The sequence below is a fragment of the Pagrus pagrus genome, assembly GCF_965226575.1.
Source record: "Pagrus pagrus genome assembly, chromosome: 4".
Lineage (NCBI taxonomy): Eukaryota > Metazoa > Chordata > Actinopteri > Spariformes > Sparidae > Pagrus > Pagrus pagrus.
The window spans coordinates 15132496-15146492 of record NC_140188.1 but is presented as its reverse complement, the minus strand read 5'-3'; the positions used below and the strand labels follow the sequence as shown (position 1 = coordinate 15146492).

The following is a 13997-nucleotide window of genomic DNA, read 5'->3' as shown; positions in this document are numbered from 1 at the left end:
AAGTACAAATGCAAAAAGTGCAAAGATTGCTGTAAGAAAAAGGGTGAGTGGAGCTTTAATGAGTCAGAATTAACCAAATACAACAAATATAAACCAAACATATTTTCAATCTTTGCTCTAGTGGTTTGAGCCATTGAGCCATGCAGATTAGTATGGTTTTATTGGCCCAGGTCATAGATGTGTCTCTCAAATACAACGGAAGTGATTGGAAACTGTCATGCACACAGCATTGAAAAAAGACATTTAAGCAGGGGTGGGTAAAGAACTGAAAGTCTACACTCAAGAGTACAATTGCTCCCGTTAAAAAGTCAAAGTGAAAACTACCATTTGAAAATCTACTCAAGTAAGTGCAGAAAAAGGTATGTGGTTAATAAATAACTTAAAGAATGCTCTGCTTCCCAGTCAGTGCTACACACTGCCGGACCGGAGAGCAGGACCCCAGGACGAGCGCCAGGCTTTGAAGCCAGTTTTTGTAGTGGCCAAACCATGTAATAACATCGTCACGTGATGCACTGGGGCCTAAAGAGACTTTTTCCCATAAGCTTACATTGTGAAAGAAGCGTCAGTGGATAAAACAGTGGATGCATTTTTTTGAGCATTTTTTTACCCAGGATGCTTGAAGGGCAGGGATAAAAACATAAAAAAGGGCACCAGCTGAATGCTTTGGGGCACCAGTGTGCAGAAAAGCCCACTTTGTCATGTTTCATCTACCATAGGAGCATCCAAGAGGCCACTTTCGCTATGTTTTTTCAAACATGGAGGCACCAGGGGGGTAGTTGGTCCCATTTAGAGCAGGCTGAAATAGTTTGCATAAAACAAATTGATTGTGAGTTGTGCGTTATCCAGAGTAATCCTGACAATACATCTAAAAATGTAGTATTTTTCTATGTTATGTGCTCCTAATATTTCATTAACCTTTTATTTTCCGATGACAGACATCTCAAAACCTGCTCAAATAAAAGCAAAATGGGTTTAATGTTTTTGGTGAAGCATCCCTTTCAAATACTTTACTTATGAAACTGGCATGCACTTGCTTATGGTTGCCAACATTATGACTACAATGTGATGAATCTGTCTTGTACTGTCATATAGAAATGCATTTCTCCTCTTATTCCCCTACAGAGCCGTCATTGAAAGAGAAAGTGCTCAAGTAAGTGGATTTACCCTCACAGGACTTTCGAATACTAAGTTTTATTTCCTCATAAAAACAACTGCTTCATGCTTCTGTAGGTGATGTGCCTGATCTCTCTATTCGCAGAAAAGTCGGCTTAAAGAAGTCTTCTCCTCCCTTCTCTGTCAGCGGCATCATCAAATGACACCAGGCTTGGTGGCAGTTGATTCTTCCAACCGACATACAAGAAGGCAGTCCCCTCGTCTGCCACGTTTCCCACGCACCACATCTAGTTTTCAGCATGTTTTTTATCTGTTCCAGTATTTTGCTGCTGTAGTTCATGTTGGTGTTTCAACCTGGATACTGAGGCGGGAATTTACCATGCTATTTTTTTTTTTTACAGTACTTCTAAGTTTTTGTGTGATGTCATGGTTTCGAACAATGTTCCTGTACTCTTGGTCAGCTTTGATTCTGAGCTGTGTCTTGGGAACAATCGGGTCCACTTTGTCTTGAAAGAGGGATATTATATGCTACTGTGTACGCAAAGTTGTACTTTAATGCCCTTTTAATGTCGTAAAAGAAATAATTAAAAAAAAAAAGTTGGATATATGCAATTTCACTGTCAGTTTTGCTCTTTGTCACAAGAAGGGTGTCAGTTTGACATTTCATGGCTTCTGCCGTTAACACACACACACACACAGACACACACCCACACTCATGAAACACACCACAGAAAAACAAATGCGCACGTTCTGCTGCTGATGAGAACAACGTTTGAGGTGAAGGCAGAATATCAACAGCTCAACCACAGCAACCAGGCGGATCAGTTTTCTTGTAAGCTGCAGGCGACTTCCTTCAAAAGTCGCATATCTACTACCTTTTTGATACTTTCTATAGCTGGCGGATTTTTAATGTCTCATTGTTTTTTCCCCTAATGAAACTAAATCATTCTCTGTTTCTGCCTACATTAAGATGAACAAAGGTCAACTTTATACCTTTTTACCCCGTCAAAAATGGGGTTAGAAAGCTTTTTTATATAAATGATCTTATTTTAGTTGACTTTAGGCTCCCCTCTCTGTGTGTTGATTCCATATTTAACAGCACAGAAACATATCAATGACAAAAGATCCACTTACTGGGGTCCAATGTTTAAAAACTTTTTTCTCTTTCTCCCATATCTCATTATATTCAAGCTCGGACATAGACTTTTTATGTCACAAAAAATGTAAAAGCCTTGCTGTTCTCACAATGCCAGGCAGTCACAAGTACCACTTTCTTTTGTCTGAGTACGACAAAACACTTCTTGTTTATGTTCTTTTGTTCTTGTTTTTTATGCTCAGTTGTGAATCTCCACAAAACTTCCACCAGTTTCTTTTAATCTGGGGGAAATTACTTCAGTTTCCAAAATACATACTTTGTTTTTCAACAAATTACAGTGCGGTTGCAGTTGTTATTCACACATGTATAGCTCTATGGGATAGGTGACTTTTTCCATTTTCATTTTTACAATGTGACAAATCAATTTTCAGTTAACTACCTGCAGCTGTCCTGGTCTGTTCCTCCCCTCGGTATGACTGTGCATCTGCATTACCACGTGCTGAGATACTGACAGTCATCGATCACTGGCCATGCATGAATTATAGCACTGTGCCACAGACTGAAACTAGAATAGCCAAGGCCCCTGTTAATTCAATGAAGCCTAACTACTGTTGGTAGCTTTTTGAATCCCCATCGTCTCAGCTGCACATTGGTGGAGTTGCAGGTTTGTATCCATATTTGTTATCGCATATAACAGCTGAAAAAGACTTCCCTTTACGAAAAAACATATTTAAATCTAAGAGATTTTTATTTGGATCTGCATCAAATTGTACTCACTCATAGATACCAGCCCACTAAATATGCCTGGTTCCATGCATTATTCCCTGAGAAATCAACAAAGACGTTGCCCTATCTCACAATGTTAGGGAAAAGCATGGAAAAAGACCCATCCTCCAAAATCCTCAAGTTTTGTGGAAATCTATTCAGTAATTTTTGCATAATCCTGTTGACAAACCAACTACCCAACAAATAGACATGATTGGGCACATAACCTCCATGGTGGAGGTAATGACAGATGAAGCCAGGTGACAATGCAGATCAAGTGGCAAACTTTGCATGAGGTTGTATTTCAATGTGATATGTATCAATTAAAGCTGTGTGTAATCAGGAGACCCACTTTTTAATCCATTGAATAAAACACGTTGCCTGGCCTCAGTCTCTTCTACCATCACCATGATTTCGTCTTCCAAAAGGTTTGCTAATCCTGACAAAACTCTCATTTGTGCTGGTTTTATATGAAGGGAAATCTCAAGGCAGGTGCTGTCAATTTAAATTGATTTAAGATTTATTCCTCACATGTGCACAAGTTACAAATGGTATTCTTGGAACCTGCTCGAGTAAGTTTTTTTTTTATGCTCAACATCTTTTATGATCCAAATGTAAACCGCTGGAAATTATCTGTAGACTATTGTCGATAATTTGTTAATTAACCTGCAAGTGGGCAAAGTATACAGATTATCGTTTGCACTATGGGACTTCACAGAAAATGTTTCCCCCAGGACCTTCTCACAGGTTAATCCAGCAAAATGTAGAACGGTATAAAAAGACGATGACCTATGATCTACATTCAGTGGTCATCAGTGGACACGTACTGCATAACCAGCAACATGTGATACTTTTAATTCAAAGAAAGATGCTTCTCCTAACCTTAAAGGTCTAACCAAAAGTTGTCTCACTTCCCTTGTATGTTATGTATGCTGCGCATGGAGAAGTAAGTCCCATGATTTGTCTACCGCTGCCAAGGATCTGCTTCATCTCAATAAAGAGCTGCTTTTACCTAACATTTGATGTGAAAATATAGAGATACATTTATCGGAGAACTCAGCCCTGTTGACAATGACTGCATTCAATGTGAAGCGGGACTTTTTTAAAACGAGCGAGCCTGAAAGAGGAAGTGTTTGTACCTTAATTTAGAAGCTCAGAAACCACTGCCCTGGTTCCTGCACAGAATTTTAATACGGGGATCCCACGTACAACAACGTGACCCGTAATGTTTATTTTCCGGCAGGTATCACTTCATCGCTTCAGGGTTTTCCTAGCGATCGCCTGTTTCTTTGAGTCATGTCATGTTCTTTGAAATCATTTGATGACTGGTTGGGTTTGGGTTTTTTTGTGAGTGTACGAAATTCAAAGAATATTCCAGGGAGACAGTTTTCTTTTAATCACATAAAGGACAAAGTCACATATATTGACAGTGTAACAGTGACAATTTTTTTTGAAGTTTCTCATAAATATCTTAAACAGGGAAGCAGGCTTGCAGTTAAGGCTTTTAGACATACAGTATGAACGTCACTTGCAGAGTCAGAGATCTTTGAAAAGAAACTTTCACAAAATGTCCTGCATGTTATTGAAAATGATGAAAAACATATATTTGCTCCTTAATTGTGCTTCGTTTGACTCCACCTGATATTGTTTTTGGAATGATGAGATGTTAAGAAATGATTTGACAATATTGGTGACACGTGAGAAATTCATCTACTTGAAAGTGTCACTCAAGTGTCGAACATTTAAATGGTGACAAAACACACAACAACTAAACTTTAAGGGTGGATTAAGTCAAAAGGTATGATCCAACAGCACGTAACTGCCAAACTGTTTCTCTGAGCGGCTCCCCTCACCAGTTTCACTTCCTGCATGCAGTCGTTTGGTGAGGCGTAAAAATACGCCGTGAGATTGGGTCGAACCAGGTCTTAGGCGTTGTGTTCTCCGGCTCTAGGCGCTCCCGAGACTCTAAACAGCCACCATTCAGCAGCTGTGTGGTCTAACCTCCGTTTCCTTCCTTTGCTCAAAAAACAACCTGAGTGCTCTGCTTTCCCCCTTTTGCAGCATTTATTTTCCCCAAATACTAACTCATGCCTCCAGTGCATGTGTCAGACAGTGTGTCATGTGGGGAAAAGGGACAGTATAGCTCCAGTTTAGCTCTTTGGAAAATAGCTCACGTCTGGTTATGTCAGCATTTATTTATAAATAGCGTTGTTACATTCCACAGTCTGTTGTCAGCTGTACGTCACACAGAGAGAGAGTCACATTGTTCATATTGAAGTCCTGTCCTCTCTCCACTAGAGGCAGCGGTGTTAAGGCTGTTAGCAGAGGGAAAGTCTCCCCCAGCTGTATGAAAGTTGTTTCTAAGGCACCCATCGTGACGGTGTCCATTTGTGCTTTTTTAGCATAACTTGAATATGTAATTCCTTTATAAGAGTCCACAAAATCACATTTGCCGCTCAGTAGTCCATTGTCAATACACATAGATCTGTATTGTTTCATAACCCCTGTTTCATAAAGGCCTTGTTTGTGGCACCAGGTGCACTGACCTGCTCCTGAGCAGATGCACGATTGAGCCGCAGCCCTGTAGCCTGTGACTACTTCGGCCAAAACAGAGTCAGGGAGTTTAAACGGCTCCTCCTCGTCGCAGACATGAATCTGCACAGAGGAGGGGCACTGGGTGCGATAGTTACCCCCGGCAACCACTTCCTTTAGAGACCCACTGTCCTGTCCATCCAGATTCATAGAAGAAGAATGAAGCTGGCAGCCCAGCCCCACCCCGCTGTCCTCACTCTTCCTGGCTGTGTCTTCCTGCAGGGGGTAAACAGTCTGACTGCTAGTGGAGCTCTCTGGTCCTCCCAAGCTCCCACAGCCACTGTCCTCTTGTCTCATTGGAGGACTTCCCTCACTGTTTGTAGCAGAGTTGGACTCCATGCTGACCCCACTGTCCATGCTTGTTCTCCTGTCTTCCTCTTCATTGTCCTCTGTTACCGTAACATGGGTCACGGGGTGTGTGACGCACTTTTTCACTTCTGTTCTGTAATTGGACAAGAACCATCCTTTGTCTGTCACAACCTCCATCGTCCCTTCTCCAACAGAGAGTGGACGCCAGCCACTTATAGGGGATTTCTGGGGTGAGAAGAAAGAAGACAGAAGTTGTTGTATTATTCACTGTTTTATAGTCACATTTAGGAAGATAGTTGATTAAGACCAACTGAGTACTTTCACAATGAGGCTAAAATCAAGAATACGATGTAAGGGGGTATTAACAACCAACTGTTTGTTTAATCTGCTTTTTCTTTTTATCTTTATGACGACTTTTGGTTCTGTTTACAAGATTTCACAACTGTACAAGATTTCACAATTGTACAAGATTTCACAACTGAAATTCCTGCAAACAATGTGTAGTTTAATGTTCTTACCAACGCTGCGGGTGTTTTCTCTGGACTTTTCAGGTAACATAGAAGGATGGCTGCCACAAGGGCAATAAAGGCCAGAACTCCCAGAAAAGATAGAGACACCACTGCAATTATGATCCATTCTGACAAAAAAAAAAAAAAAAAAACAGGATTAAGTTTAACAGGAGTGAGGTGAAAGGCTTCTCCAAAGCTGTAGATTTACACCTGTATCATGTTGCAACAAATAGTACTTTCTCACAAACTTTACATTTAGGCTTGATTACTTTGACATTTTGGGAAATACGCGCTGTCTTGCCAAGAGAAGATCTAATTTTTTGTAGAGTAAATATGAGACCAACACCAACAGCTAGTTAGCATGACTTAGCACAAAGATTGGAAAAAGAGAACACAAGCTAAAAAAAACCCGAAACAACACAGTTTTACCGGAGGTAATGTACTGTACTAGAATAAACAAGATACAAGTGAGTAATAGTGGGCTTTAAAGGAACAGGCAGGTGGATTTTGTAACTTTGAATAGAGCAAGTCTAGCTGTTTACTGACTTTATGCTAAGCTAAGCTAGGCTACATTTAGGAGACATACATGAGTGTGGTATCAATCTTCTCATCAAATAGTGGGCAGGAAAGTTGATACGTATATCTCCCAAAATGTCAAACTGACTTTTTTTTCATACCTCCTTGTTTTTCAAGCCTGTAATGTTGAAGTAAAATATAAATATTTACTTCAACATGTAAATCAGCTTGTGCGTCATCATTATAACGTTTACATTCTTACCTTGCTCCGGTAGCTTCAGACACCGTTTAGGGGACGGAGCGCTGGCAGAGAGTGTTCCAGAGCCCTCCACCTTGATGCTGACACAGTACTCTCTCCCCCAGCGGAGAGAACTGAAAGTCTTAATCCAGTCTTCCTCTGCCGTGTCGTCTTTCAGGATCGCTGTGGTATTCTGTGGAGATAAGAATCAAAATGTCACGCAGGTTCAGGCATTGTACAGCAGACCACATTGTGGAATAGAGATCAGTAAGGTTCAGATTCAGGGAGGTAAGGATGAAATGTATATATTTACGTAAACAATTGCAACATTTGACTTAAAACATAACAAATTTGAATTTAGCTGCTGTCGAGTTAATGTGTGTGTTTTGTGCCTATTTTGTATGCCCACCTTTTCGTCCGGTCCTCTCTCCTCCAGGTAGATGGTGTAGAGGGGTCCAAAAGGAAAGAGTTTTCTCAAAATAGGTTTTTGGTGAACATAAACTGTTAGAGTGCTGGATGTAGCCCACAAGCTGAAGGTGGGAGGCAGCAGTCCACCTGTAGGAACAGCGAAAGGTAAGAAATTAAATTATTATTTAACCATATAACGATGCAACCCTGACATCATACCAAACTGACAACTCTATGCTTACTTTCACTTGGGAGAAATTTTTTCTTTGTGATCCACTCAGAGACGTTGTTTCCTGCAACCAGCTGAACTCTGACCTTGTGGTAGACACGATGGTTTTCTATAAGGCCGTTAAGGTCACAGTAGTGCCTTTTGATCTCTGTGCAGCTGTCCACCATGACCCATTCACCGGGGTGCCTGAGGACAGAAAACACATCAGTCACAAACTGGAATTGGAGGATGATAAAAAACTAACTAAGAGCCACATTTCAAAAAAAGTCTGACTCATTTAGAAGTTATTTCTGGTGAATGATATGAGTCAGTGTACGAATAGTGTACGAACAGATGTAACAAGTTAAAGGGTATAGAAAGAAATAGAGAAAGCTGGGATATTTGAATTGCAAAATAACAGGACGTTTGTGAACAGGAAAGTGTTAAACTGATATTTTGAAGTTAAACACACCTTCCCATTTGTACATTGTACGTGGAGCCTGAGGGGGCATCCGCTGGAGGTTTCCAAAGTACTAATACCCCCCCATCCATAATATTCAGCTCCAGATTTTCAGGCGGAGGGATGACCTGTCCTGCAACAGGAAAAAAAAAAAGGTAATTATGATGTAAATTCACTGCTCATTATTCCAGTTTTACCAAATAAAATACATTTTTATATTTTATGATTAAATGAGAAGACTTTTGTACAATGAAAAATTGCACATCTGATCTATTCATGTTGAGCCAAATGCTAAAACTGTTATCTTTACTCAAAATGAGAGGCTGTGGTCACGAGGAGAAAAGGAAGTCTGGTTGACAAAAAGAAATGGTGATCTTGCAATCATTTATGGGTTCTCTTATCGTAATGACACTGTGGGTTTTTGCGCAAAAGGAACTGATTTTTACTCATTTCCACTCTTAACTAGACTGGAAATTACAACTGCTAGAGTGAAACAAGTGGAAAAGAAATTATCTTTTTTTTGCCCTCTTGACGTCTACAATGGGGAAACCATGTTAAAAATAGAGTTTAGTTTGATTTTTACATTATTTTTTATGTTTCATCACAACACGTTTTTTAAGATTATCTGTATTTCACCTGCAGTAACGGTTCCAAAATGATAAACACTAATTCTTGTCAGGATACTAACTAATGTAAAATAATAATAATTAAAAAAAACAATTAATGAAGCAAACAAACAAGATTATATAAAACATATTAAGTGTAATAAATGTTTTTAATTACCTGTAACACAGCTTATACAGATGAGCAGAAAGACAAGAATTGGTGGCCCCTTGCTCGCATCCATTTCTGTTGTCTGGATTTAGTGATAATCCACACAGTTGCCAAGAAAGTCCCTTAATCCAGTCATCAGTGAGGCAAGTTAGACTGTAGAAACATCTTCTCTCTTTCTCTCTGTGTAATGGTTCAGATTAAAATGAACCTGTTGAAAAACGTTGACGAACCTGAGGCAGCTGTTCTCTCCCGTGACTGTTGATCTGTGGAGGAAATTAGAAGAGGCAGCTTGTTTTTTTCCCCTGATGATTTCATTTACACAGTTCTCCCCTGGCTTGCTCAACTGCCCTCCCTCTCAGATGACGCGTTTCCTGTAGCGTCTACATTAGTGACGCTGCTGCTAGTTTCGTCTCTATCTCTCTCACGCGCGCTCTCTTGTCTCTCTCTCACCAAGCCTTTTCCTTCCTCTTTGCCCCTTTCTTTTCCCCTTTTTTCGCTTCAGCAGGTTCATGATGTACAGTGACCTGCTCGTGACGGAAAAAAAACAAACCTACTGTTGGACTGTACACGGCTGAGAGACAAGAAAAGGGAAGCATACAGGGATTCCCCTTTCCCTTTTCTTGTCAGGGTAGTTAGATAAGAGAGACATCCTGGTGCTTTTAAAAAGAGACTTTATAACATTTCTTTGTTTCTATAATGTAATCCATGAAAAAATACACAATTTGTGTGCAGCACACATGTCTTATCTTTGTTTGCATCTGTTTAGTTTGTTTGTGCATTGCCTCTTTGACCGGGGTATTTGTATCTGTTCCTGTGGTGGTCTATAGATGTCAAACCTCAGTTGCGGTCGTCTGCATTGCAGGTGGTTTTTGCAAAGAGCAGTGATAAAGATTGTTGTGCACAACCAAAAATGCACATACTCCATGCATGAATCAATGTGTAAGTGTGATTCCTTACACTGATGGGTGTTTATGAGATGGATTGCTGTCAGGTCAACATCTGTCTTTTATTATATCTAAATGTAATTGATAATGTAATTGCAAGCTCCTGGAGGGTTTTTAGGCAATTCTCCTTCCTATTCTTTCTTATTATGCATTGTTTATTTAACATTTTTATATGTGAAAATAAAGAAACAATAGCATTTTTTTTTAAAAACAAGCTAAAGAAATTTGAAGGCAAGTGAGCATTACTTGATTTATTGATAGACATAAAGCATGTCCTTTTCTAACTACTGTATATTCATTATGAGTCTAGTACAACCTTGACTTGGAAAAAGTTGAGACACTTTGTTAAATGTAAATAAAACCAAAATGCAATCACTGGCAAACACACTTGATGTGTTCCTGAGCCCATGTGGTAATATCCTTTGTGTTTCACAAAGTGGTGAACCACACCACATCCTTGCCTTGTGAAAGACTTCCGAGGATGCCCCCTTTCATACCCAATCATGACACTATCAACTGTTGCCAATGAACCTGCGGCATGTTCCAAACAGGTGTTTTATGAACATTCAGCATATTCAGAATTGACATATATTTACAAAAAATCAACAAATTTGATGAAGTAAAAAATTACAAATTGTGTTTTCAATGCAAAAAGGATAAGCCGATCATCACATTCTGTTTTATTTGTGTTTAAAAAGGCGTTTCAACCTCTCTGGAATCGTTGATGCAGGTTATGAGGCTGGAATTAAAGCTACATTATGTAGAAATTTGGAGCCCCCTACAGTTTCTAAGTGCAACACCACTGTGGTAAATACAAATGCCAGGTCTTTAACAATTTGTCAGATGTATTGTAGGAGCTTACTACAAACAAAACTCATTACGTTGTGACAATGTTATTTCTATCAGGAGAGACTCGTCATTTTTTTAGTGAACATGAAAATGTATTGCCATGTGTACTAAAGAGAATGAGAAAGTCTTTGGCGGTCATACTCCATCGTGATAATGTTATATTTGTGGAGGTGGTGAAGCTGCACGTAGACTAGGAAATCCCCCGATGGAGTCTTGACACTGATGGTGGTGATGGAGGAAGAAAGATCCTGGGGGAGTTTATTCTGGTGAGTAGAACCTAGCTGCTGGATGAAGAGCTGGAGGAAGATGGGGTGGAGGAGGGTTGTAACCCCCTGAAATAACAGCTGACAGCTTAAGTTTGACAGCAGAGACATGATTGGCTGATAGTGTACGAGGCAGAATCTGGTCGGTTAAATGGAGAGAGTACACGAGGAAACGCCCATGTCAGGTGAATGGAGGGAGCCAGGAGAGAGGTGAATGAAAAGATAGTCCTCTTGATTGAACTTACACTGAGCTTCATGTGTTGAAAACTTGTACGTTGAAGTAAACATGTATGTAAGGCTGTGATGCTACCCTCTCACTGAAGTGACATAGTGCAGAAACAAGTGATAGAGACACCATTCACCCTTTTACAAGACACGGTACCATCAAAATGATTTTGACGCTGTTACTTTAAGGTAAAAACGTTACATCATGTTGCTTTAATATGTTTCTTTTATGTAGGGTCTTAAAATGTCTTACAGTCATAAACTCACGTTAACTAAAGTGACATTACGAAAGCAATGCCCTTTAAATGATATATCTCTCTCGATCTGTGGTCTTGATCTCAAACCACAGCACCCATGGAACCATATCTCCACCTCACATCTTACACAGTTACATTACATTTTATAGTTTCCACAGATTTTTACAAAGAAATGGGTGATGTGAGAGTTGTTGTAGGTGTGAGGAAGATCTGAGATATGAGATTCTTCTGTCATATTACACAGAAGTAGTTGTCAGACATTTAGATGACATTTTCATCCAACACAACTTGCAACTAATGTTTCAACTTGCACCTTGCGTCAACTTGCACCTAATGTTTCAACTTGCACCTTACGTCAACTTGCACCTTATGTAAATACTGCCTATCTCTTTTTATTCTATTTATACCTTTATATTTCTCTGTTTTAATCTTATTCTTTTTTATTTGATTTTTTTATTTTAACTGTTTAACTGTTCTGTGTTGTGTTGTATATCTGTTAAGTGTTGTGTTGTGTTGTGTATAACTGCTCCACCTGCCTTGCCTTGAATTGCCCCCCTGGGACAAATAAAGTTTTTTGAATTGAACTGAATTGACTTACAGTATGGCAATTCAGCCATGGGGATACAATATGAAAACACAAGGCGAAAACGTTACACTTCTGGATTTTCCTCCTGTGTCCACTGGATACTTCTCTTTGATAAATGGGAAATAACAAGAGGGATTTAATACCACAACTGGCCTCGAACTAAAGGGATGTTTACGGTTGAATCAAGCCCAACTATCTTTGTATCTCTTCTGTTTATATTAAAACCCTGCCAGGCTTTGTCCAGGTTTGAGCTTGTTTGCTTGCTAAATACATTGTTTCCATCCTTCACGGGACACTTGAAGGATGTTTATAATTAGTCCATCTGAAACAGCATTGACACGGGTCACTGAAGAGGAATAAACCAGCATCTTCAGGAAGAAATCATTTGTGGATTATTTGTTTTATTTTGTTCAAACTCTTATCAATTTGTCAGTACTTGAATTTAAAAAAAAACTACTTCTCAATTCTGAGAAAGCACTTTTCTTTTAAACAGTTAAATATATGACCTCAGTTTCCCCTTCTGTTTCACACCTTTTACATGTGACTAAGTTTTAGTTCCTGGTAAATGCAAACACAAGAAACCATGGAGCTGTACTTTGGTGTTATCTGTTGGTTTCTATCTTGCAGGCAGACAGAGAACTGTTGAGTGAATCTGATCCGTGGGGGCTTAAATTAAATGTCAAACATCATCTGTTGTTGTTCAGAAGGGGACTTTTCAAACAAGTCACTTGTTACGTGAGTGGAGGCCTATGGCTATAGGTAAACGGGATGTGAATCTATATAATGTCACCCTCTAGTCATGGCACAAGGTGAACACATCTCCACGTTGAATATCTTCCCAATATCCCAACTTAACAAATACTGAGGCTTTTGGATGTGATCGACCTGTCTTACAATCCTAAAGCGTCAGTATCTAACAAGTTGTGAATGAGACTCAAAAATCAACTTTCTGACAACTTTCTTACAAATTGGACCTTTAAGGTCCTCTATTTTAGCACTCTGGTATTAAGTATCAATCTGCTTAACATTCATGTTTGTATATTTTTGGTACATAGTGCCTATATTTTTGCAGTGTTGTACCCAAAAGTCACACCAAAAGTACAACATTAAAAAGTGAACAGCCAATCAAACTGATTTCACTCACCGACAGGGTCCACCGCAGATTCATCATGCTCAGTCGGCCGAAAAGCTGCAGGCAACGGCTGAGTAGTGCCAGGTGTGCTGGAGACACTGCACAAACTATGGCCACGGACGCTCACTGACGGCCTGACATTGGCTTGTTGTTCCTTCATTCTGTCTGCTATCAAGCTGCTAAACACAGACAGTTGTCATCTCAAATGACTGCTACATTATTTCAAACTCAATTCTAAAAAAATCTTTTTATTTATTGTTGCCTTTTGTTTTTTTTTAACTGACCTATTTATGTTGATCTGTCGCCTCTGACATATAAATATTTTGCCTTTGAGATTTGGAGTTGTGTGTATGGGCTGGGTAAGCTGCAAATTAATTGCCCCATCAATAAATATAGCAAATCAAATAAAAATCAAAAAATCAATAAAGTTGAATCAAAGAAGAGAGAGATTGTGGCGATGACATGCCGCAAAGGTCCGCAGCCAGGTTAAAATCTGGGCCACTGGTTATGTGGTATGCATCTTACACCTTGAGGCCACCACAACGCCCTATATTCATGATTATGTGTTGTCACTATGTTATATATACACAAGGGCAGGCGCACAGCACCAGGTCAGTACAGGGAGAGATCCAGTTATCACACAACACCTGAAAGCTAAATTGTTCCTGATAATAGAAAGATACAGGAAGAATTAACACTGACGAGCAAAACTACTGTAAGCAGTGGGAAGTTTACAAAAGGTGACATAACAAA

The 13997-nt window shown here is 39.6% G+C and overlaps 1 protein-coding gene across 1 annotated transcript; it reads right to left on the bottom strand.

Moving 5' to 3' along the window:
• Window positions 1-4370: 4370 nt before the first annotated feature.
• il10ra (interleukin 10 receptor, alpha) lies at window positions 4371-9256 on the bottom strand. Its single transcript, XM_084351926.1, has 7 exons — window positions 8998-9256; window positions 8227-8347; window positions 7789-7961; window positions 7548-7693; window positions 7163-7331; window positions 6394-6512; window positions 4371-6100 (listed from the first exon to the last, which is right to left on the bottom strand). Exons 1-7 carry the CDS (start codon window positions 9059-9061, stop codon window positions 5186-5188), a joined length of 1707 nt encoding a protein of 568 aa, XP_084208052.1. The 5' UTR covers window positions 9062-9256; the 3' UTR covers window positions 4371-5185.
• Between the last annotated feature and the right edge of the window lie 4741 nt (window positions 9257-13997).